Here is a 26,859-nt window from a genome sequence, read left to right as displayed (position 1 = left end):
CCATTTTATGCCAGAAAGAATGGCTATTATTAAGAAATTAACCAAAAAAAGAAATTAACCAGTAACAAATGCTGGTGGGGCTGTGGTGAAAAAGGAATCCTTCTCCACTTGGTGGGAGTGTAGACTGGTGCAACCACTGTAGAAATCAGTGTGGAGATTCCTCAGAAAACTAGGACTAGTGGCTTCATTTGACCCAGCTGTCTCCCTTTTTGGTATCTTTTCAAAAGAATTAAAAGCATCATACCGCAGTGCTATATGCTCACCCATGTTTATAGCAGCTAGATCTTGGAAACAGCCCAAATGCCCATCAACCAATGAATGAATAAAAAGATGTGGTTTTTTAAAATACAATGGAGTACTACTCAGCCATAAAGCAGGATAAAATTGAGACATTTATAGGTAAATGGATGCACCTTGAGATCATATTCTTAAGTGAAATAAATCAGACACACCTGTGTAAATATTGCATTGTTTCTCTGGTGTGGGAAACAAAATGTAAATAAGGACCAAAATGTATAATAGACATTGTGCAATGGGAAAAAAATGTTCAAATGGGAAGGGGCACTAGGGAGGCGGGAGAGAGAAAGGAAGGAAGGGAAAAGAAAAACAATGAGAAAAGAAAGATGAAATGGAAACAAAGCTCTTGTAAATAAGGAGGGGTAGAGAGGTTGAAGGGAGAGGAGGGGAATGGAAAAAAAAAGCATCAAGATATACCATGTACAGGTACAAATTCCATATGATGAAAGTGATCATTATATGTAAATTGTATCAATAAATGTAAATAATAAGAAAAAGAAAAAATTCAACCTGGTAGAAATCATCAAGGTGGGAGCATGTGGTGGAGGAAGGTTATTCATCTTATGGCCAGCTGGGCGTGAGAGAGAGAGACAGGAAAGGGCTGGGTCCCCCAAATCCCTTACAAGTGCAAGCACCCAGTGACTGGACTTCTTTCTACCGGACCGCACCTCTTATAGGTTCCACCCCCTCCCAGTAGTGTCAAGCTTAGGATCAAGCAGTTGACACCTGGGCCTCTAGGGACACTGGAGATCCAAATCACAGCAACATGGAGCTGTCACTGGCACAGGGCCAGAACCAAACCCAGCAGCAATCAGCGAGGCACAGGCCTGGGCATTTGGCCTGAACAGTGATCAGAGAGCAGACTCCTCATGTCAAAATTCTGCTTCAGTCAAACAAGCACACAGAAGCCTCTGGGTCATGGTCAGTGGTTAAGCTGGCCATGTTTGTCTTCAGCTTCTCACCCCTACCTTCTTTTAAATTTCCTGGCTTCGTCACTATACTAGGAGTCCTCTCATTTCCACCATCTTTCCTGCCCCTCTCTCTCCCAAGCCTAAATTCCCCCAAATTTTGAGAGAATTATACTGGGTTATAGGTGAGACTCAAAGTATCCCTGCCCCAGACATATCTTTGCTTTAATGGGAACAAAGCTAAAAAATGGATCTTCAGTAACAGAAGATGAGGAAAAATAGCATAAAGGAGGAACTTTAGGGCCAAGGGTCCTCCTCCTGTGCCTGTCATCTGGTCAGGTAAGGCTGGCAGTCTCCTTTGTGCTGTACCCAAAGCTGCCATCACAGATAAACCAATATATTCAAGTGTTCCTTTACACTCCTGAGATTAAAAATTTAAAAAATTGAAAATATCAGAAATCTTTCTTCATCTTCTATTTTGGCATAACACTAGATGGAAGGAAACCTCTTGGAATGTGACTATCTCTTAATTTGGTATTCTGGAAATTTAACCATGTATTTTCTGTATTTCTTATTGTCTTATACTATTAGCACTGAATGAAAGGACATTTGTTTAAATGCTCATCTATTGAGCCTCAGGTCCTAGGCTGGGAGGTTGGGATATCAAGGTCATTAATGGTAATAGCCCAAATTATCAGGACCTTGCTATGTGTAAGGGACTTTACTAGACACTTTACACATATTGCTCTTCATAGTAACCAGTTAGTAGTTCCTGGGTCACCCCCTTTTAAAGATGAGGACATGGAGGGACTGAGAAATGAAGTCACTTGCCCAAGGTGTACTGAGAGTGAGTGGCAAGGCAGGGGTTTGACCTACAGCCTATACCTGTAATCACTGTGCTGCACAACATTGCAGATGCTCCAAAGTCATTCTGATGGAATCTAATTTTAATGAAAGATGGTGCTACGGTTTGGATGTGGTTTGACTACACCAAAGGGCTCTTGCGTTGGGAGGCCTGGTCATCAATGTGGTGGATGAGAGGTGCTGGTTCAATGGAAGGTCATTAGATACTGAAGGTGCTGTCCTTGGAAGAGATTAAGTTAGCTTTCTGGGGACCCTGAGTTAGTTCTAATAAACACAAGTTGTTGGTGAGCCTTGTATCTCTCTTTGGCTTCCTGTCTGGCATGTGTTTCCATCACTGTGAGGCCATTCTCCCAAGAGACCTCACCAGGGCTGACCTGATGGTGGTGCCACACCCTTGAACCTCTAGAACTGGTCTGAATAATCCTTTTTCTTTCATAAAGTTAGCCTGCTCCAGGTATTTTGTTATAGTACAAAAAACAAACCAATATGGGAAGGTATATCTAAAACTTTATGTTATTTTGGTTAATTAAACTAGAAAACTTAAATGGATTTTAATTTTGCTTGGTATAAAGTGCCTGGTAAAACATATGGAACTTCTAAGGTTCTAAGGTTCTCTTCTAAGGTTCTAAGTGATATAATGAAGAGTTAAGCATATTTTTAAAGGGAGAAAGTAGTGACTGTGATCCAGAGGCATTTGCAAACAGGGCAATGGTAGGTGTCTAGCGGGGCACATGTGTGCTCACGATGGAGAAGCTGCTCCTGGACAGGCACGCATGTGCTGTTTGCCTCAGGTTTCCTATTTCAGTGGTGTAGCTGGAGAGTGGGGGTCCATCCTGGGTGGCACATTTTTTGGGTGGTATTTAAGCAGGTTAACATATTCAGATATGTTGGTGGGCAGCAAATTGAAGGACTGCTCCAAGTGTCACAAACTCCAGCTGTGCCACTGCACTGCTGGGCCTCTAGTCACCAGGTTTAAATGGCCACAGGGACAGAAGATTCAAAGGACATGTGCTCCCTGGCTATTGAACACTGATCAGTAAAATCAAACCCAAGCCCCCTGCTTTCGGGCTTACACTTCTTTATGCCTATCCAAACCCCACCCATCTTTCACATAACAACCCAGGTCCACATGAGCATGAGATCCTCCCAAGCCCATGACCACCTCTGCTCCCCCTCCCAAGAGCCCTATGAGCACTGATGGTCAGCATACCGGGGATGATCTGTTTTCCATCGCCTGATATGGGTGACGAGATAGCTGGGCTCAGCCTTGTCTGCTCATTTGGGTCAAAAGCTCAGGTGCTGAGTGCTCTTCAGAAATCCCTCAGAGCACCTTGCATATTTTTAGAAAACAGACCACATCAGAGAGTAAGGGCAAAAACAAAAACAAAAGTACCATTCAATAGTTTCCAGTCTGTCTTCTTCCGGTAAGGCGTCCAGAGGGGCAGGGATGTCTACAGGAAGCATGACTGGGTTATAGGAGTCACAGCTGTGGAAGAATCACACAGTAGCCAAAGACAGTCACAAGAGCAGTCTTTTCCAAAGCATTTCACTTTACCACGGGTGAGATTTCTACCTTTCTTCCCTCCCTCATTCCTGAATATCACCTGTGTTTCTGAAAAAGCCAAAGGCTGCGATGTGAGAGGCCCTATGTAAACCCCAGAGGATGCTGTGGAATGTAAAAGCAAAATCAGAGAAGGGCAGGGGATGTGGCTGCATGGCAGAGCACTTGCCCAACACTTGTCCATCCCTTGCACTGAAAAAAAAAAAAGGAGTGTCCAAATATCTAAAATTATGTTATTTCCTGGAGTGGGAGAAAGGCTAGTCAGATAATTTACTTTTTGTCTTTAGTATTTTTCCCACCTTTATACTCTTTCTTAATTATTATATCTATTTTCAAAAATTTCACATAGTTTTATTGGTACATTTTAGGTACACAATATAATGACATTCATCATTGAACATTTGCACCTTTACATACTCCATCTTGTTTCTTATTTTTCCCCATTCCCCCACCCTCCCTTCAGCCCCTATGCCCCCCCATTTATAAAGACTTTGCTTCCATTTTTTTCATTTTCTCATATTAATTCCATTATTCTATCCAATTTTAAACCTTCTTTCTCACCCCCTTAGAAATTGTTTGGTTTTAGGGCTTTATATAAAGGTTCCTGAGTATTAATTAATGGCATTAAAATTATTGAGATAGGGAGAAGAAAAATGTGTCATTATTTTCTTTTTCCCCCATTAACTTCATTGGTACATTTTAGGTATACAATACAGTTACATTCATCATTGGGATCTTGTACCATTACATGAGTCTCTTGGTTCTTATTTATTTTCCCCTTCCCTTGCCCTCCCTTCACCCCCTCCACCCTTCCCTATTTGCAAAGACCTTGTTTCCATTTTTTTCCTCTTCTCATATTTTTTCCTTTCCCTTTTTTCCCTTCCCCTACCCCTCCCAATTCCCTTGCTCTTTTAGACCTTTTCTTCCTGTTACACAGTATCAGTTATGCATTTTTTAAATTACAGTATTAAGATCTAGGAGACATTTCCACAGATTTTACAGAATTTAAAAGGATATAGAAAGCATATTACAAAAATCTTTTTTGAAATAAATTTGACAACTTCTAAGAAGTGACTTAGAAGACAAATTAATGAAACTAACTCTGGAGGAATATAAAATTTGAATAGCACCTATTAAAGAAAGTATATTCCTAGCTTGAAAACCTACCTATATGACAATAGCAGGCTCATAAACATTTCAACTGATAAATTATATCAAACAATTAAAGCAGAAAAAAGAAGGAACACTTCTCCCCTCATTTTAGGAAATCAACATTGTGCTAATCCTAAAACTGGCTAAAGATAATAGAAGAAAAAAGTATGAACATAGATAGAAATTTGTTTAACAAAACAAACTATTAGAAGTCAAATCTGGCAGTATGTAGAAAGTGGTTTTGATATAGGGATGGCAGTGTTGATTCAGCACTGGAAGATCCACCCCCAAAAGTTATCATTTTAACAGAGGAAAGGAGAAAGCCATATGATCCTGTCACTAGTTGGAGAAAAAGTACTGGACTAAATTCTACAGCTGTTCATGGTAAAAGCTATCAGGAGACTAGAAGTAGAACAGAACTTTCTCAACAGATTAAAGACATATACTCCATACTTCCAGTGAGAATGCCTTATATGAATGGAGAAGATACAATGCTTTCTCCTTAAGGTGGGGAACAAGGGCAGATATGCTTACTCTTTATCTGTCCATTAAACTTTGAAACCTAGTCCCCACCAAAATAGTTTGGCAATAAAATGACACAACTTGGATAGGATTGGCACGGCAGAAGCAAAATCTTTATATGTAGATGAAACGATCATCTACAGAGAAAATACTAAGAAATCTCTAGGAGCCCCTGGAACTTGTACTTGAATTTAGCAGGATTAGAAAACACAAGGTATATATAAAAATTCAGGTCTGTGAATACTTGCTATAAATGAAGAACCGGATATTGAAATTTAAAAGTTATGTAGGAGTAGAAAGGACCCAGAAAAGCCAAAAAACAAAAACAAAAACAGTGTTGGAAGACGTTTAGCACCCAATTTTAAGACTTCTTCTAAAGCCACAGTAATCAAGGCAGTGTTGGTGTAAGGAAAGACATATAGATCATTTGAATAAAACAGAAAATCTGGAAACAGAACCACACATATATGGTCCACTGAGTTTTGAAAGATTATTTAACATTAGCATTTTATAGAATATAAACTTGATTCAAGGGCTGAGGAAGAGATAGTGTCTTCAGCAAATGGCACTAGAACACCTGGTATCCGTATATAAAAAATTAACCTCAACCCTTTTTTTCCATACATGAAAATAACTTGAAGGGATCTATGAACCTAAATAAGAAAGCCTAAAAGTATAAAACTTTAAGAAGAAATTATAAGGGAAAATATTGATGAATTCAGGGTAGGCAAGAACTACCTAGGATACAAAAAACATGATGTATAAAAGAAAAAAATTGATAAATGAGATTTCATCAAAATTTAGAACTTTAAAAGACATCATTAAAATGAAAAGTAGTCCTTAAACAGACCATATTTACAATGCATATAACCTATGAGCAGAATATATAAAGAATTCTTAGAGCTCATTAATAGACAACCCAATTAAAATGTAGACATAAGAAGATGATAAATAGCCAGTATAGCACAAGGAATGGTATGCGACTCTAGAATCAGAAAAATACTAATCAGTACAATAATAAGATTGAATTATACACTCATTAGGGAGATGAAGTCAAAAGTTTTAAAAGCCTAGTCATGACTTTTTCTTTTTGTTGGATTTTGCCCCTTTGCGTTTAATTTGTCACATCCAATGGATTCATTCTGCTGGGTTTCCTGGGGTTCTGATCCTCATTGTCTTTTTCTAGGGTATTGTCTAAAATTTTTTGGAGTGCCGGTTTGGTATTCATGAAGTTCCTGAGGTGCTGTTTATCATGAAAGTATCTTATTTCTCCATCAATTTTGAAAGATAGTTTTGCAGGGTACATCAATCTGGGTTGGAGGCTGTTTTCCTTTAGGGCTTGAAATACATCACTCCAAGCTCTTCTTGCCTTGAGGGTTTGCATTGAGAAGTCTGCTGTGATTCTGATGGGCTTTCCTTTGTATGTGATTTGTTTCTTTTCTCTCACTGCTTGTAGAATTTTATTCTTCTGTTGGATTCCTGGAATCCTAACTATTATATGCCTATGTGTAGATTTTTTTTGATTAAGGCTAGCTGGAGTCCTATATGCCTCACTTATCTGTATGTCAAGTTCTTTTCCCTTCCTTGGGAAGTTTTCTGCCATCACTTCTGTGAAGAGTTTTTTTTATGTCATCTGCACTCTCTCCTCTTTCTTCATTGACTCTGATCAGTCTTATGTTATTCTCCTTTGCATCGTCGAGCAACTGCTGGATTGATTTCTCATGTTCTCTTACAATTTTAAAGCAATGTTTCTTTTCCTGGTCACTAATTGCAATCTTATCTTCTATATGTGAAATTCTATCCTCACATTGGTTCATTCTGCTGCACAGACTTTCGATGGAGTTTTTAATCTCTTGGAAATCTGTTTGTATCTGTTTTATGGATTCCATTTGTTTCCTATGTTGGGATTCCATCATGTTCCCCAGATCCTCTATTTTTTTTATCTGTGTCCTCTCTAGATTTATTAACCATGTCTTGCACCATCAGCACAATCTTTGCTGTTATCTGAGTAATTATTTCTGATTTCATTTTTCCCAGATCCTCTTTTGTTGCCAGTTCAGAGTCCAGGTGGTTGAGTATCAGTGTTCCATCTTGTTTCCCTTTGGGGTTGCTGTAGGTGATCTGGAAAAGTCTGTTTTTGAGGCTTGTTTATATGTCTTCTCATTTCCACGGTGGGGGAGGGGGTGCTTCTGGCACCCACGCGGCTCACCTTCTGTGCCCTAGGAGCTTGGGATGGCAGCGGGGGAGCTTCCTTCCGGGTGCTGGGACCGGCTCAATGTGTCATTATTTTAAAAGCTGGAAGCACTTTTATTTCAAAATGTTAGAAACAGGAAATAGAGAAATTCCTGAAGAGGAAGCTGACTCTCCAGAAGGTGGAGGAGTGCTCGGTTCTAATAGCTGGACCACAGCTGATCAAGACAAGAGGGCGCATGAACTATCAGCTTCTTGGGGGCCCAAGATAACCTCTCTAGAAACTACAGAGTGCCCACCTCTAACTAAACCTTGCCTGGGGGTGCATGTGCTATAGAATACCTTAAACAACTGAAAGTGACCCCATCTCAATTATAATTAATTATAACCCCATTTACATTGTCGTTTTGGCTTCCTCCTTCCGCATGGGCTTTGGGTACCATGACAGTTCTTCAAAGGTCCATACAAGGACTACCCGCCCCCAAAACAGAAAGGAGGAGACTTTTCCTTGCATGAATAGCCACCAGTTCAATGGGTTATTTCCTCGTAAAAATCACATATAGGCTCTGACACCTGGCTTCTTCTGGGACATGAGCTCTTCTCACTGGCTTGGTCCCACCCTTATGATTGTATCTTTGCTAATAAATACATGCTTTCATTTCTACTGTGTGTCTTCTCAATTCTTTGCTTGGGATACCAATAGTCTATGGTAGTCACAACAGTTGAAAACAATAGAATGAGAGCTTGCTGTTTCTGGTTTCAATTGCTTCTTTATAAAGCTTTTTATAATATTAAGGGCATAAAAATTGTCATATAACAGCAAAGGGAACAGGAGAAAGGATACAGTGGATAAAAGTTTTCAATAATTTTGTGGAAGAAATTTCTAGAAGCTTGAAAGAGTTTTGTCTCATAAAGAAGAGCAGAGAGTTACCCATAGAAGGGAAGTGACCTCTACTGAGCTGTGGGCTGAAGAGAAGGCAAAAGCAGGAATGCAAAGAGGTTGATGAAGGCTTCTTTGTGTGTGCACATAGGACTTTGAGATAAGACTTATCCTCGTTTTGTTCTTCTGCAAAAGTGTATTTGGTCCCCAAATGTGGAGACTGGCTGAACTATAAACTATAAACTATAGCACCATGGTTTTTACACAGGGAAAAGAGAATGAATGGGGAAGGTATCTGCAAACCGAACTGATATATAGAAATATCCAGGAGATATTACTAAGTGAAAAAAGGAAATTCAGAAGAGCATATATAGAGTGCCAGTGTTTGTATAAGAAACAAGAAAAAAAAATCACTACATTCTGCTTAGCATTACAGAGAGGAACATGGGAAGGGTAAGTAAGAAGGCCAAGGTGGTTCCCTTCTCTGAGAGGAATGCGGCCGAAGTGCAATGGGAGGGAGGGACATTTCCCTGAATACAGCTTTTTGTGTAGCTCTGAATTTGGAAATAATGTTTATGTTCTACTTTTTTTTGAGGCAGCATCTCACTATGTAGTCCAGGCTGAACTTATGATCCTCTTGTCTCAGCCTCCCAAGTGCTGAGATTACAGGCTTGTGACACAATGCTCAGCCAGATGTTCTACATATTAAAAAAATAAATCAATAAGAGAAATTTAAGAAAACTGAAACAATTACACAATCATAACAGACAGAAAGAAAAAGAAAAGAAGAGGGAGGTGGGGCCGGGGGGGAATAGGGGAGACAGAGAAAGGAAGGGAGGAAAAATGGGAAAGAAATAACCCAAATAACTTAAGTATTTAACTATACCTACATAGCCATGGTCTTGGGTGGAATAAAGATAGGGAGATAATGGCAAATAAATCTGAACTCTGCTTAATGAGGCTTGTTTGTTAAAGTGTCTACATATGAGACAATTCTTAAACTGTTTTAGATGTGTTATAAAATTGAGTAATTAAATGTGTTAGGAACCAGAGTTCTCACAGTGGGAAGGGAGATACAAATATGGAATGGAATGGGGAAAAGCAAGCACTAACTGTGCTTGTGGACTGAAATTCTAGGGTTTGGTATAAATTCATGACTTCATATGTATATGCACATGTGCTTACATGCAGATATAGGTATATATTACATGTGTGTCTTTGTGTATGTGATAAGTGTGTGTATATGTACCCCTCTGCTTTGTCTGCTCAGGAGGGCAAGATACAAAAACATCCCAGTAGCAATGCACACATCCAGCACCCAGATTTTAGTCTGTAATCCCATCCACTGCTAAGAGGACCAGGGCACCCCCCATGCAGAGGTTAGCTCTGTTTACAGAGTTCATAACAAAGAATCAGGTTCTAATTGAACATTCTCCCAAACACATGTAGAACACATGTAGTCAGAGGGGATTTCTGTTGAGAAGAGGGACCAAGAAGGGGGAAGCTGGACCGATCTCAGAGATTCACTGGTCTGGGATGACAGGGTGACAAAAACATAGAGATTTTCATAAAACAAAATGAGTTCAATTTTAAACTCTGAGATCACATTCCTATCATCACCATCATTATTATTGTTAGTGTTAATGTAGTCTTTTAAAATGGAAATGGTGATTGGGTAGATGATAGTTGGATGTTTTTGTTTTGATTTACCTTAATATCCTTACTTGACAAAACAAAACTCTGATAACCTTAAATCGGTTCCCAAAATTCTTCTGAGTATTTTACTCATCTATAGATTCTGAAATCTAGGAACTACTGGATTAGATAATATCTTTGGTTGCTGCTCACTCTTGATTTTATGGAAGTCCAGAGATTCAAGAAATTCTCTTGAAATTCCCTAAAGAGTAAAGAACCCAAAGAGCAGGTCGGATTCTTATGAATACAAACATGACTTGGAATAAATCAATGCTAAATATCCATACTGCATGGTTTGACAAGATGCAGCTATATCTCAGGGTCAAAAGATATAAGAAAAACCTCAGAAGTTACAGGAGTGATTTATTCAAGCAAAATGGTTACAAAGTCGAAAAGTAATGAATGGATTTATGGGAACCTGTTACAGACTGAATGTCTGTGTCCAATATAAACCCCAATGTGACTGTATTTGAAGTGGAGCCTTTGGTAGGTGATCAGGGCCTGAGGGTGGAGCCCTCATGAATGGGATTAGTGCCCTTAGAAGAGAAGCCCTACAGGGCTGCCTTGCTTCTTCCTCATTGTGAGGACTCTGCAAAAAGGCATCACCTATGAATAAGCCCTCACTAGACACCAAATCTGCCAGTGCCTTGATCTTGAACTTCCCAGTCTTTCTTCCCAGAACTGTGAGAAATACATTTCTGTTGTTTATAACCTACCCATGCTATAGTATTTTGTTGTAGCAGCCTGAACGATTAAGACAAATTTAAGAGCTAGGTGTGGTGACACAGGCCTATAATCCCAGTTCTCTGGGAGGCTGAGATAGGAGAATTTCAAATTGAGCCCAGTCCAGGGAATTTAGTGACTTAGTGAGACTCAGTGGTGCATGCTTGTAATCCCAGCACTCAGGAGGCTGAGGCAGGAGGATTGCTGTGAGTTCAAGGCCAGCCTGGGGTACATAGTGAATTCAAGACTATCCTGAACAATGTAGTGAGACCCTGTCTCAAAAAGGGGGGAGGCTGGGGAGGTAGCTCAGTGCTAAGGTCCTGGGTTCAATTCCCAATACTGGGGGTGGAGGTAGGGCAGAATTTTAAAAAGGAATCACCATTATTATTTTGTAACTATTTTTAGAAGTAACAGCTGACCTAGAATCCTACATTCAGTGGAAATCCATGATAAGAAAATGTAGAAGACACTGTTGATTTTTGAGCTGTTATGTAACTGCAGTTTATTTAAAACAAACTAGCCCAAGAGAGAATTTGGACACAGAAACAGAGAGTAAACCATTGGGGGAGAATTTTCTTTAATTCACAAAGAATTCATCATATTTAATTCATGGTTATGTCAAGCCCAAGGTGAATGCATCTGAGGGCTTGTTGAAAGAACTGCCTTGGGAGATTTTTTTTCCCCAAGGACACTGCTTTGGAAACAAAAATAGAATTTTTTTTTTTCTAATTCTTAGGACCTGTGTAAGCTCACAGAGGGTAGACATGGGCAGTCTCCACTTTCCATCACTTCCCATTGTGCTTATTCAGTCTCCTGACAGCACTCCAGACCCAGCTACTGGTTACATGGGTTGCTCCTAAATGGTCCTCTCAGCCCCAGCAAAATGAAAGCCCACGGAGGTGGTGATGGTGCCATCTGGTGGCAATAGAGTGACAGCAAGGTTTGGCAGCAGGCTAAAGGCAGAAGTCATCAAAGTGGGCAGGAGCCAACAAGCGGGGTGCTTCACATGATCATTTAATTTTGGTCCTTGTTACAGCCCAGTGAGGACTCCATCATTACCCCTGTTTCACAGAGAAATTACTGTTCAAAGGGCATCAGTAAGAAGCGATTCACCCCACCACAGAGGCTGGTGACCTGGCCCACCAGGAACAGAGGCAGGTCTCTAATGCAAAGGCCCACCTTTCTTCTACAATGTCATTGTTTCCTCCGACTCTGGAGGTATTAGATTTTAAAAGTAGGCTAAAGTAAAGAAGTTGCTGAGTTTATTTTGAGATGGCAACAGGTGAATAAAGTACATGCAGAAAGACACAAGCCTGTCTGAACTCCTGTCATGTACTAAATCCCAGCTGGGTGTTTTCTGTTTATCTCATGTCATCTCCAGGCAAAGGTGAGCAGCAGAGAAGAAGAATACCCTGGAAAGGACAGCATGTGGATGAGCTTTGGGAAGTACAGCTGCATCTGACTCAATTTAGGAGGAGCTTTTCCAGCTGGCAATGAGAGAAGCAGGCAAAGGAAGTATCCTAGGGTCACAAACTGATCTCCTCAAATTCCTGTGGTGCAGCAGACACATGGGTAGTGGACATGGGGTGACTGAACACTGAGTGCCTTAGTCTACTTTCTGTTGCTAAAAACACCAGACTGGGAAATTGTCAGAAGAAGGGTTTATTTTGGCTCACGGACTTACCTGTGGGTGATCTCTATCTTAGAAGGGTCGGGCAGGGCTGAGAGCTCCAGGGACTGGAACCTCTTCCAGTGCATGATTCCAGGAATAATGTCCTGTAGTGAAAAGTGGCACAGGGTTATGATGTGGACCAGTTCCTAAAGACTAGGAAGGACTTTATTTCATTCAGATGGCTGTTTTTAAGCCACAAAGGTGAGTTCCAAAATTTATCATTTCATTAAGATTAATTAAATTTTCTGAAGTAAAAAGACAATTACTCCAGCAAGGGCACTAAACAATGTAACACAGAATGAGAGACAAAGAGAGATCCCCTAAATTAGCACCACAAGCAACAAGCAGCAGTGATGGAGGGTGGATGAGGCCCTCAGATCTGTTTTGATGACTGTGAATGAAGTATTAGCATTGTGTCTGAAGAGGATAGGGAGCTCCTCAAGTGGCACAGCCATATAGGGAACAGAGTGAGCACATGCATTGGTGACCCGATGGAGTCTGCTCTCAGGAGACCCTGAGCTCAGCTGAGTGCAGGGCGTGTGATGGGGATGGAAGAGGCAGGCAGGTCACCGAAGGCCTCATGGGTGAAGCTGATGAGCTTGGAGCCCCTCCTGCTGGCAGCAGGGCTCCACTGAGGGCATCTAAGCAGGAACCAGAATGATAAGACTTGGGTCAAAGGAAGATTTCCATGGAGGCCTGATCAGAGCAGTGTGAGCCATGGAGGAGACCAAAGGGAGACTGGCAGGCTGTGTAAAAGGCAGGCTGGTTAGATATGGGGGATGAACTAGAGGGATGGAGGGTCACACGAGTCCTGTGCACAATGCCAAATTCTATGTAGTGTCACCCACAGAATAAAAAGGCAAGTGGGTGACAGGAAAAGGAAGCATTTTGGGGCACGACTGGTGGAAGTTGGACAGAGATAATGATCTGGGATGGGCATTGATTGAATTTGAGGGGCCTGAGGGGGAACTTCAAGAGGGGCTCCTGGATATTCAGGTCAGGTTGGTCACCTGGGGAGAGAAGGAATTCTCTGGAACCAGTTCTTTACTACTCAGTGTCACATCACCCTTTTGTCCATTCTGATGTTTCTACACTTACTGGGACCAAAGTAAAAGGAGGTCAGGCCATGGGCTCTGCTTACCATGTGAATTTTGCATGATGGAAATATGAATGAATGAGCATTAGGTGTTGCCTGTAAGGAGGAAACAGAGAGGATGCTGGAACAAGGGCAGCGTTGGTTTTGAGAGGACAGGCGTGGGCCTGAGTGAGTCTCCACCAGGATCCCACAGGGCTGCTGGCAGGAGGGCTGCTGTTTGTAGCTGTGGCCACAAGCCTCTTTTTTCAATCCCAGCTATGGCCCTCTCTCCTTGTCCCTTGCCTCTCCCTGCAGTGCAAGGCTAGCTCTGCCAGGGAGCTGGGTGGTGGCATTACCGTGTGATGGAGAAACTGCTTCTGGGTGAGAGGAATGCTGGACCCATGGTGCAACTCATGGGTGAACTTGTACTTGGGGTGAGTGCACAGATGATAATCTATCAACGTTTCTGTGTAGGTCAGAGGGTGTTTCACAGCAAATAAGCCTGGGCTGGGATTCTGCAGAAGAGAGGAGAAAAAGAATTTTCTGTTTAACCAGTTTCCAAGCCAGGCTCAAGGACAGGCGTCAGCTAATGTCCTCTGTGGCTCCCATTAGCACTAACACTCATCTAGAAAAGAGAGCAGAGGTGCCCAGAAGTTGGCCGCATTTTACATCATCACAGTGCTTTAAGGGGTTCATCTTATACCGTGTGAATTTACTATCCTCACATGGAAGTATAACTGAAAAACACATCTTAAAGTATTTGTTTGTAATTATGATGGATTAGGGGAAATTATTAAATAAGCAAACTGGTTTTCAAAAGCAAATGAGCTTCTGGTTCTGAGAAGAAAAATAGCTTCTTAGAAACTGCTTTAAAGAGAAGACAGAGAAGAGAGTGACATTTGATATACCGGGAAATGCCAACCTTTAACATTGTTTAGGTAATGTTTTTAATTCAGGAAGGCTCCATTGGGAGGTAGTATCTGATTTTAAGTGAGATTTTCTTTGTGTTTTTTTTAAAACTAATTCTCCAGCGGAACTAATGGAGTCATAGAACAATTTCATCACAATACTAAAATCTAGAGCCTTTTAATATTCTTTCCAGAGCTTACACAGCAGATACCCTACTCTTGTCCCAAACAGCATAGCTTTCCCCCGACAGTTGTTTAATCTCATCTGTTTAAGAACTATTAGGCTGAGATTTTGTTCATTTTCTTTCTATGATTTTTCTGACAATGAAAAAAACCCCCACATAATTCTACATGATTTATGGAGACCTGATCTCCCTGCCAAGAAATAAAGGCCCCTCCCATGACTTCCATTTAAAGGACATATAGATTGGGAGGCATTCCAGCCCCTAGATGCACATCTGTGAGGGTCCAGATGTCTTGCGCTGTTGAGTCAAGAATGCTGGAAAGACTGGGCTGTGGGTGCAGAGGATGAGCTGCAGGATGATGGTCTTGGGGGAAGATGCAGAGGGGCTCTCTGCTGAAGGCACAGAAATAAAGTAGGGATGGGTCCACTGAAGGTGTCTGCAAAGACCACAGTGACACAAACAAACCCACACTTCAGTGAGTCCCTGCAGTTGAAGCAAGAATTGGGTGTATATAAGAGGAGGTGGTGTGACAGGAATAGGGCTGGCCACCCTCTATTGGGGAAGGATGGGGGAGAGGTGCATAATACCAGGGAAGAAGAAATTGCCTGTGTGCCCTCAGGAGTGTCTCCTGCTCTGGCTGACTGGACAGAAGGTGCTATGTGGCCAGCTCTCTTGATCTTCCTTGGGCCATGTGTAATGAAGCAGTGTTTTTGCTAATGCCAATTACACTGTCTCCAACAGTTGTCATACTTCAGATCACCCTCAGTGGCCATCACTTCCAGAGTAAGGTAGTCTGGGCAGTCATTCCAGGATGACTTCAGTTTTCATTTCCCTTGAAGTAATGCATGCATATGGTGGTGTCTTGCCAGGCTGCAAAGATTTGCCATGAACAGTCATGGGCTCCCGTGGGCACTGCCTGTCCCCAGGCCCACATCCCAGAAGCTGTTTCTTTCATTTGTTTCTAGATTTTGTAACTCTGATGGTCACTACACTAATTCTAAACATTTTGCTTATTCTTCCACTTCTTGATTACCAATCTCACACAGTAGCTACTGAATCATTACTATGTAAGTAAGGGTTTGTCTCAAGTACATTTAGGAATGAACTTCTGCCTTCTAATATTAAAAATTACAGTCTACTTTATAGTAACTTACCTTTTTACTTGAAATGATCCCCATTTATTGTCTCATTATTATTTTGAGACAGAGTCTCCTTACATTGCTCAGGCTAGTCTTGAATTTCTTGGGTCTAGCAATCCTTTTGTCTGAGCTCCCAAGTAGCTGAGAAGACAGGTATGTGCCATCATACTTGGCTTATCATTTTAAATTGAGCATTTCAACTTCTCTTTGGTGAAATGAAAACATTATCATTCCTGTGCTTTCTTGTACCTTTTCTTCTCTCTTCCATAATTTTACTTTTATATTATAAACATTCACATTCTGAAAGCATAACCAAACCATCATGCTTTGTTCGCAGGTTGTCCCTAAAAATTGAAAACTAATGAATAGCATTTGTTTTATTGTGAATGTGTAAATGTTTCTCTGCAAGGCCAAGTAGAGGCCTGAATTATATTTTTTGTGTATGAAGGTTCAAGATCATCATGGGAGTATAGCTTGGAGTTAAAGTACTTGCCTAGCCTGGCATGCATAAGGCCATAGGTTTCTTCTCCAGCATATCCTGAACCAAACCAAACCAAACCAAACCTAAACTCAATACTATGGCTGTTGGATAAGAGTTCTAGTTTCAAGGCTAAATGGATTCTATTTTTAAATTTTCCATGAACTCTTGAAAGCATATCAAATTTTAGTTTTTAATTTTGTTTCCTATTTGAAACACCTGTGGACATTTACTGATTATTTTTTCCTCCTAGAGTTTATAGTTCCCTTTCCTCCCCTCCCCTCTCCTCTTATCCTATCTTATCCCTTTCTCTCCCTCTCTCTTTCCCTGTCTTTCCTTTCCTTTCCTTTCCCCCTCTATCTTTTCTTTCTGTCTTTCTTTTTTTGGTACTGGGGATCAAACTTGGGTCCTTGCGCTTGCAGGGCAGGTGGCAGAACCACTGAGCCAAATCCCTGGCCCCTTTCTTTCTCTTCTTTCCTTCCTTCATTTCCTTCTTTTCTTTCTTTCCTTTCTTCTTTTTCCTTCCTTCCTTCCCTCCTTCCTTCCTTCTTCCTTCCTTCCTTCCTTCTCTTTCTTTTCTTTCACTAGGGATTGAGCTTAGGGCTTAGTACATGCTAGGCAAGTGCTCTACCATTGGGCTACACCTTTAGGTTTTTAAAAAATGTTTTTAAATTTTGAGACAGTGTCTTGCTAAGTTGCCTAGGCTGGCCTTGAGCTTGCTATCCTGCCACCTCTCAGCCTCTGGAGTAGCTAAGATCACAGGTGTGCACCACCACACCTGGCTATAATTGCCCTTTCTTTTACTTACAGAATCCTTGAGTGTATCCATTCTGTCAACTGCACTATTGGTGTATGGAGTCCTACTCTCCTAGACACCTCCAGGGCAATCCTCCAGGGCCCTTTACCTTCCCTCTTTTAGGCTTCATGCACTGATGTCACTAAGGGCTTCACTTTAATGCTTTATTGGTTGTCACCAGTATTTCTTTCATTTTCTTTTTGTCTCTTTTCTTAGGGTATACTGATAGTTTCTTTCACTGCTGTACTAATGTAGAATTGCTTGTACAACAAACTGCAAATATCCGAAGTATTTTGACATAAGTTACACCTGCAAAGCCATCACTGCCATAAAAATACTATAATAAACATTTCCATTACCCCCTAACGTTATCTCAGGCCCTTTGTCATCCTTCCATTCCCACTTCCTATCCCTGTGCTCCTGTCCACTGAACCCAGCCTCAGGTAGACTGTGACTTGCTCTCTGTCTGTATAGGTTACTTTGGATGATTTAGACTTTTATATAAATGGAACAATACAATATGCGCTCTTTTTTCTGATTTCTCTTACTCAGCACAAATTATTTTGAGAATCATTCAAGTTGTTACATTATCCAGAGTTCCTGGGCTGGGGATTTAGCTCAGTGGTTCTGCTGCCTGCCTTGCAAGCACAAGGTCCCGAGTTTGATCCCTGGTACCAAAAAAAAGAGAGTTCCTTCTTTTTATTACAGAGGAACATTTTGTTGTATATTTATACTACAATTTGTAAACTTATCAATTAAGAAATGTCCTCAACCCAATGGATTCACCACTGAATTGTACAAGAACTTCAGGGAAGATTTAACACCAATACTCCTTAAGCTCTTTAATGAAATTGAAAGAGGAGTACTTCTAAATTCATTCCTTGAGGTTAGCATTACCCTGATTCTAAAATGAGACATGGACACAACTAAAAAAAAAACTTTAGGCCAATCTCTTTAATTAACATAGATATAAAAATCCTCAACAAAATAACAACATGACCAAGTAGGCTTTATCTCAGCAGTGCATGGATGTTTCAACATATGCAAATCAATAAATGTAATATATCAAATAAACATAAGCAAGAACAAAAATCACATGATCATCTCCATAGATACAGAAAGAGCGTTTGACAAAAATCCAGTACCCATTCATGATAAAAACCCTGAAAAAATAGATGTAGAAGGACCTTATTTCAATCTGCTAAAAGTCTTTTATGACAAACCTACTGTGAACATTATATTAAATGGGGAAAAGTTGAAAGTTTCACCTCTAAAACCAAGAACAAGACAAGGATGTCCACTATCACCCCTCCTATTCAATACATTACTTGAAACAATAGCCAGAGCCATCAGGTAAGAGAAAGAAATAACAGGGTTGTGTATAGGAAAGGAAAAAGTCAAACTATTATTATTCACAGATGACATGATCCTTTACATAGAAGATCCAAAAAGTCCCACCAAAAAACTCATAAAACTAATAGCCAATTTCAACAATATAACAGGATGCAAAATCAACACATAAAAATAAATAGCATTCCTGTACACCAGAGATGGCGAATCTTTCAGAGGTTTCAATGATAACAAATAGCGCCCTGTGACACGTGTGCCATAGATTCACACCACTGCATACACCAATAATGAACCCACTGAGAAAGAAATTAGGAAAACAATACCATTCATGATAGCATTTAAAAATTAAATGCTTAGGAATTAACCCAACAAAGGAAGTAAAAGACCTCTATAATGAAAAAGTACAGTATTCTGAAAAAGGAGATAAAAGAGGTCATCAAAAAATGGAAAGATATCCTGTTTCTAGATAGGCAGAACTAATATTGTCAAAATGGCCATACTATCAAAAATGGTAATAGATTTAATGCAACCCCAATCAAAATACCAATAACATTCCTCAGAGAACTAGAAAACAATCCTAAAATTTATAGGAAACCAGAAGAAACCCAGAATAACAAAAGCAATTCTGGCCAACAAGAGTAAAACAGGAGTCATCACAATCCAGGATTTCAAGTTACATTCCGAAGGTACAGTGATAGTAACAGCATGGTAAGGCACAAACACAGACACGTGGATCAGTGGAGCAGAAAAGAGGATGCAGAAAAAGAACTCAAGCACAATCAGTCATGTGATCTTTTTTTTTTCTTAAATTCTTTTATTGGTATATTTTAGGTATACAACAAATTTACATTTCTCATTGGGAACTTGTAACTGTACATGATGCATCTTGGTTCTTACTTTTTCCCCATTCCTAGCCCTCCCTTCACCCCCTCCACCCTTCCCTATTTACAAAGACTTTATTTCCATTTTTTCCATTTCTCAGCATTTTTTGCTTTCCCTTCTTTCCTTTCCCCTGCCCCTCCCACTACCCCTACCTCTTTGGACCTTTTCTTCCTATTTTGCATTATTGATTATTCATTCTAATCATTGGTACATTTTAGGTATACAATATAATGACATTCATCATTGGAAATTTGCACCTTTACATAATCTCTCTTGGTTCTTATTTTTCACCCTTGCCCAGCTCTCCCTTCCACCCCTCCATTCCTCCCTATTTACAAAGATTTTGTTCCTATTTTTCCATTTTCTCATATTAATCCCATTCCCTTCTATCCTTTCCCCTAGCCCTCCCACTTCCTTCCCCTTTGCCCCTTTTCTTCCTATTTCACATTACCTATTATACATTTTAGTCCTTATTTACACTTTCAGTTTCTCACACCAGAGAAACTATTTGGTATTTAAACATGTGTGTCCTATTTATTTCACTTGAGAGTATTGCCTCAATGTGCATCCACTTAGCTATAAATGTCTCTAATTTCTCATTTTTTATGGCTGAGTAGTACTCCATTTTATTAAAAAACCACAGTTTCTTTATCCAGCCAAACAGGCATTTGGGCTGTTTCCAAGTTTTAGTTATCACAAACTGTGCTGCTATGAACATGGGTGCACATATATCACTGTGGTATGATTCTTTTAATTCTTTGGGGGAAGATCCCCAGCAGTGGAATAGCAGGGTCAAATGGGACTTCCAGTCCTAGTTCTTTGAGGTATCTCCATACTGATTTCCACAGTGCTTGCACCAGTCTGCACTCCTACCAGCAGTGGAGCAGGGTTCCTCTTTCCCCACAGACCCGCCAGCATTTGTTATTGGTTGATTTCATGATAGCAGCCATTCTTTCTGGAGTGAGGTGGAATCTTAGTGTTGTTTTCATTTGCATCTCTCGAATGACCAGTGATGTTGAACATTTTTTCAGATGTTTATTTGCTATTTCTACTTTGTCTGAGAAATGTCTGTTCATTTCAGATGACCATTTTCGGATTAGGTCTTTAAATTTGGGAGGTCTGATCTCTTTAAGTTCTTTATAGATTCGAGATAGTAGATCTTTGTCTGAGGAAAAGCAGGTGAAGATTTTTTCCCACATTGTGGGTTGTCTCTTCACACTGCTGGTGGTTTCTCTGGCTGTGCAGAAGCCTTTTAATAAGAAGAGATCCCACTTGTTGATGGTTTGTGCTAGTTCATGGGCAACTGAGGTTTTGTTCATAAAATCTTTCAAGAGTTCTACCTAAACTCTGTTCCAGCTGGTTCAGCATTTCTATTTTAATATTTAGATCTTTAATCCATTTCGATATTAGTTTAGTGCATGGCGAGAGATATAGGTCTACTTCTAATCTTTGGCAAGTTGAAACCCAATTTTTCCAGAACCATTTATTAAAGAGGCTATCTTTCCTCCAGTGTGGGTGTTTGGCTCCTTTATCAAAGATGAGATCTTTGATAAAGGAGCCAAAAATATATGTTGAAGGAAAGATAGCCTCTTTAACAAATGGTGCTGGGAAACTGGTTACACACATACAGAAGATTCAATCTACATCCATATCTATCACCTTGTAATAAAATTAAATCAAAATGGATCAAAGATTTGTATATTAAAACAGAAACACTTAATCTGTTGGAAGATAAAATAGGTAAAACTCTTGAAGACATAGGCATAGGTAAAGACCTTCTGAACAGAACCTTAATTGCAACAGAAATAACATCAGTCAACATATGGGACTTTATTAAATTATAAGTCATCTTCACAGCAAAGAAAACAACCAAAAGAGTGAAAAGACAAATGATGGAATGGGAAAAAAATTTTGCCAGCTACTCTTCGAATACAGTATTATTATTTAAAATATATAAACAACTCAAAAAATTAGACTCCTCCAAATAAAAGACCCAATAAAAATGGGAAATTGAAATGAACTTCTTAGAAGAAGCAATATGGCCAATAAGTACATGAAAAAAATGTTGAATAACACCAGCCATGACAGAAGTGCAAGGTAAAACAACACTGAGATTATATCCAGCTACTCTACTGAATCTGTCAATTAAGTCTAGAAGTCTTTTGGCAGAGTATTTTGGGTCTTCTATGTAAAGTATCATATCATCAGCAAATAATGACAGTTTTAACGTCTTCCTTTCCTATTTTTATTTCTTTCTCTTTTCTAATTGCTGTGGCTAATGTTTTGAGAACAGTATTGAATAGGAGTGGTGATAGTGGGCATCCTTGTCTTGTTCCTGATTTTAGTGTGAAAGTTTTCAGTTTTTGGCCATTTAGTATGATATTGGCTGTTGGTTTTTCATAGATAGCCTTAATCAAGTTGAGATAAAGACCTTCTATTCCAATTTTCTATAGGGTATTTTTAAAATCATGAATGGGAGCTAGATTTTGTTGAATGCCTTTTCTGCATCTATTGAGATGATCATATGGTTTTTGTCCTTGACTCTGTTAATACAGTGTATTTCGTTTATTGATTTACAAATGTTGAACCATCCTTACATCCCTGGGATAAATCTGACTTGGTCAGGGTGTATGATCTTCTTGATGACACTCTGTATTCTGTTTGCCAGTGTCTTGTTGAGGATTTTTGCATCAATATTCATTAGGGAGATTGGCCTGTAGTTTTCTTTTTGGGTTGTGTCTTTCCCTAGTTTTGGAATCAAAATAATACTTACTTCCAGGAATGAATTTGGAAGCTTTGCTTTCCTTTCAATTTCCTTGATGAGTTTAAAGAGTAATGGCAATAGTTCTTCTTTAAATGTCTTGTAGAATTCAGCAGTGAAGCCATCAGGACCTGGGCTTTGCTTTGTTGGTAAATTTTTTTATTACATTTTCAATTTCACTCATTGTAATTGGGGTGTTTAAAATTTCTGTATCTTCTTCATTTAACTTTGGTAATTCATATGTATCCAGGAATCTGTCCATTTTTTCTGTGTTTTCCATTTTATTAGAGTACAGGTTCTCAAAGTAGGTACCGATGATGCTTTAGTTTTCTGCTGGACCTGTTGTGACTTCACCTTTTTCATCCTTGATTGCATGGATTTGAGCCTTTTCTTTCCTTTTTTTGATAAGGTTGGCTAAGGGTTTATTGATTTTATTTATTCTTTCAAAAAACCAGCTCTTTGATTCATTAATTTTTTGGTATCGTTCTCTTAGTCTCCATTGCATTGCTTTCTGCTTGGATCTTTATAATTTCCCCTCTTGTACAAGCTTTGGGTTTGTTATGCTCTTCTTCTAGGAGCTTGAGGTTCTGCATTAGGTTATTTGTTTGAGCTCTCTCTGTTTTCCTAATATGGGCATTGACTGCTATGAATTTCCTGTGTAGAACTGCTTTCATTGTGTCCCACAGATTCCTGTATGTTCTACTGGCATTATCACTTACTAGTAGAAACTGTCTAATTTCTTCTTTAATTTCCTCTGTGACCCATTGGTTGTTCAGGAGGGTGTTATTTAATTTCCATGTGTTTGTGGGAGTTTTGCCGTTCCTTATGTCATTGATCTCCAATTTTATTGCACTATGGTCTGATAATATACAGGGGTAACTTCAATTCTTTTACATTTACTTAGGCATGTCCTATGAGCTAGCATGTGGTCTATTTTGGAGAATGATCCATGTGCAGCCAAAAAGAATGTGTATTCTAAAGTGTAAATAAGGACTAAAATGTATAATAGGTAATGTGAAGTAGGAAGAAAAAAGGACAAAGGGGAAGGAAGTGGGAGGGGTAGGGGAAAGGAAAGAAGGGAATGGGATTAATATAAGAAAATGGAAAAATAGGAACAAAATCTTTGTAAATAGGGAGGAATGGAGAGGTGGAAGGGAGGGCTGGGCAAGGGTGAAAAATAAGAACCAAGAGAGATTATGTAAAGGTGCAAATTTCCAATGATGAATGTCATTATATTGTATACCTAAAATGTACCAATGATTAGAATGAATAATCAATAATGCAAAATAGGAAGAAAAGGTCCAAAGGGGTAGGGGTAGTGGGAGGGGCAGGTGAAAGGAAAGAAGGGAAAGGAAAAATGCTGAGAAATGGAAAAAATGGAAATAAAGTCTTTGTAAATAGGGAAGGGTGGAGAGGGTGAAGGGAGGGCTAGGAATGGGGAAAAAATAAGAACCAAGATGCATCATGTAAAAGTACAAGTTCCCAATGAGAAATGTAAATGTGTTGTATACCTAAAATGTACCAATAAAAGAATTTATAAAAAAGAATGTGTATTCTGATTTTGTGGGGTGGAACACTCTGTAAATATCTATTAAGTCCATTTGTTCAATAGCTTGTTTCAGTTCTAGAATTTCATTGTTAATTTTTTGTCTAGATGATCTGTCTAATTGTGATAATGGGGTATTGAGATGCCCCACTACAATTGTAATAGAGCTTATTTGGTTTTTCATGTCCATTAATATTTGTTTCGTATAGTTGGGGGCATTCGTATTTGGTGCATATATATTTATGCTTGCCATCTCTTCCTCTTGGACTGTTTCCTTCACAAGGATGTAGTGACCATCTTTGTCTCTCTTAATTAGTTTTGGTTTGAAATCTACTTTGTCTCCAAATAAAATTCCTGCTCCTGCTTTTTTCTGGGTTCCTGTGGCATGGAGAACTGTTTTCCATCCTTTTACTTTCAGTCTATGTATTTCTTTTTGAGTTAGGTGTGTTTCTTGTTGGATATTGTTGGATTTTGCTTCTTATACATTATGTCAGACTATTTCTTTTGATTGGTGAATTGAGACCATTAATATTGATAGTTATAATTGATAGATATTGACTCATCCTTGTCATGACGTTTTATTATTGTTGGCTCTTTTATTTCTTATCCCCCGCCCCTTCCCTTTAGTTTCTTACCTTGCCTGGTGGTTTCCCTCTGTTGGACCTCACGGAGTTGTGATCTTGTCTTTTTCTAGGATATTCTAGGATATAAGGTCAACACTCAAAAAACAGTAGCCTTTTTATATACAAATGATAGACTCGCTGAGAGAGAAATTAGGGAAACAATTCCTTTTACAATAGCATCCAAAAAAATGAAATATCTAGGAGTCAATCTAACAAAGGAAGCAAAAGACCTCTACACTGAAAACTATAGTACTCTGAAAAAGGAGATTGAGCAGGATATAAGAAAATGGAAAGACATCCCTTGTTCCTGGGTAGGAAGAACCAACATAGTGAAAATGGCCATACTTCCAAAGCTATTATATAGTTTGAAATTCCAACAATATATTTCACAGAACTAGAGAAAACAATTCAAAAATTCATTTGGAACCAGAAGAGACCTAGAATAGCAAAAGAAATTTTAGGCAAAAGAGATATGGCTGGGGGTATTACAATCCCCAACTTGAAACTATACTACAAGGCTACTGTGGTAAAAACAGCATGGTACTGGCAAAGAAACAGACCTGAGGATCAGTGGAACAGATTAGAAGATGCAGAAACAACTACGGACATGCTCAGCCACCTCATCTTTGACAAAGAAGCCAACCATCCTCATTGGAGGAAAGATAGCCTATTTAATAAATGGTGTTGGAAAAACTGGATTTCAACCTGCCAAAGATTAAAACTCGACCCATACCTATCACCATGCACTAAACTAAAATCGAACTGGATTAAAGATTTAAATATCAAGACAGAAACACTAAATTTGCTGGAAGATAAGTTAGGTAGTACTCTTGAAGACACTGGTATAGGAAAAGACTTTATGAACCAAACCTCAGTGGCATGGTAACTTGCACAAAGAATCAACAACTGGGATCTCATCTTATTAAAAAGCTTCTGCACTGCAAGAAAAACCACCAACAGAGATAAGGACAACCTACAATGTGGGAAAAAATTTTCAGCAACTGTACCTTAGACAAAGGACTGCTATCTAGAATATATAAAGAGCTGAAAAAAATCAGACCCCTCAAATTCAAAGACCCAATTCAAAAATGGGCATCTGAAATGAACAGACATTTCTCAGACAAAGAAGTAAAAGCAGCAAATAAATATATGAAAGAATGTTCAACATCACTCGTCATTCGAGAGATGCAGATGAAAATAACACTGAGATTCTACCTTACCCCAGAAAGAATGGCTGTTATAAAGAAATCAACCAATAACAAATGCTGGCGGGGGTGTGGGGAGAAAGGAACCCTTCTCCATTGTTGGTGGGAGTGTAGACTGGTGCAACCACTATAGAAATCAGTATGGAGATACCTCAGAGAACTAGGCTTAGAGGTCCCATTTGACCCAGCTATTCCCCTGCTGGGTATATTCCCAAAAGAATTAAAAGAATCATACCACAGTGATATATGTGCACCCATGTTCATAGCGGCACAGTTTGTAATAGCTAAAGCTTGGAAACAACCCAAGTACCCATCAACTGGAGACTGGATAAAGAAGATGTGTTTTTTTTTTTTTGTAAAATGGAATACTACTCAGCCATAAAGAACCAGAAGCTAGAGACATTTATAGCTAAATGGATGCATATTGAGGCCATCCTCTTAAGTGAAATAAATAGGACATATATGTGTAAATACTGAATAGTTTCTCTAGTGTGAGAAACTGAAAGTGTAATTAAGGATATACATGGATGAAATGGCCTAATAACATATTTCTCAAATTGTGTTTCCATTGCGTGTTATATGGCTGTATTGAAATTTAAATTAGGGAGAAGTTTGGCGTTATGTAGAGTACGCTAGCTAACTGGAGTTTTTTTTCCAGACCACTCTTTGTTCAGTGTTGGTTTTGGGGATCTTTCTGAAACAAATCACATCCTCTGGAGTCTTCTTGGTGCTTGAGATTTTTATTAAAGTTTTATGGAAAAATGTTTAAGTGCTTTTCAGTTTTGTTTTGGTTGAGTTCTATTGTATTTGAATATTATTGTAGTTTTTTTCCCTTGCATTGTTCTTCTTTGAAAGGTTTTAATTTCTTTCTTTTTCTTTAAGTTCTTCTATTGGTACATTTTAGGTATACAATTCATTTACCTTTATCATTGGGTGCTTGTACCTGTACATGATATATCTTGGTTCTTATTTTTTTCCCCATTACCTGTGCACCCTTCACCCCCTCTGCCCTTCCCTATTTACATAGATTTCATTTCCATTTTTTTTTCTTTTCTCATAGTTTTTCCTTTCCCTCTTTTCCTTTCCCCTTCCCCTCCCTTCACGCCTTCGTCTTTGGACCTTTTTTGCTATTTCAAATTGTCAATTATTCATTTTAATCATTTTAACCCTTGTTTACACTATCAGTTTCTCACACTAGAGAAACTATTCGGTATTTACACATGTGTGTCCTATTTGTTTCACTTAAGAGTATGGCCTCAATGTGCATCCATTTAGCTATAAATGACTCTAGTTTTTCGTTCTTTATGGCTGAGTAGTACTCCATTTTATAAAAAAACCACATTTTCTTTATCCAATTTCCAGTTGATGGGTACCTGGGCTGCTTCCAAGCTTTAGCTATTACAAACTGTGCTGCTATGAACATGGGTGCACATATATCACTGTGGTA

General features: G+C 39.2%; 1 protein-coding gene across 2 annotated transcripts in view; it reads right to left on the bottom strand.

The window, feature by feature from the left end:
• Nucleotides 1-26,859, bottom strand: part of Cfap221 (cilia and flagella associated protein 221) — a 159,260-nt gene that overhangs the window by 25,447 nt on the left and 106,954 nt on the right. Inside the window, exons 20-22 of one of the 2 annotated variants that reach the window (XM_087198033.1) lie at nucleotides 13,896-14,054; nucleotides 12,477-12,568; nucleotides 3,463-3,555 (exon numbers count right to left, since the gene is read on the bottom strand). In XM_087198033.1, the coding sequence (XP_087054159.1) occupies nucleotides 3,463-3,555; nucleotides 12,477-12,568; nucleotides 13,896-14,054 (344 nt within the window). The remainder of the gene's footprint in view (nucleotides 1-3,462; nucleotides 3,556-12,476; nucleotides 12,569-13,895; nucleotides 14,055-26,859) is intronic. The other variant, XM_087198036.1, reaches the window with a different exon arrangement.

The sequence above is a fragment of the Heterocephalus glaber genome, unplaced genomic scaffold (genome assembly GCF_053883595.1).
Source record: "Heterocephalus glaber isolate CG9 unplaced genomic scaffold, H.glaber_assembly_v1.0 deba00000347, whole genome shotgun sequence".
In the NCBI taxonomy this organism is placed as follows: domain Eukaryota; kingdom Metazoa; phylum Chordata; class Mammalia; order Rodentia; family Bathyergidae; genus Heterocephalus; species Heterocephalus glaber.
This window is presented reverse-complemented; position numbering and strand designations above follow the sequence as displayed.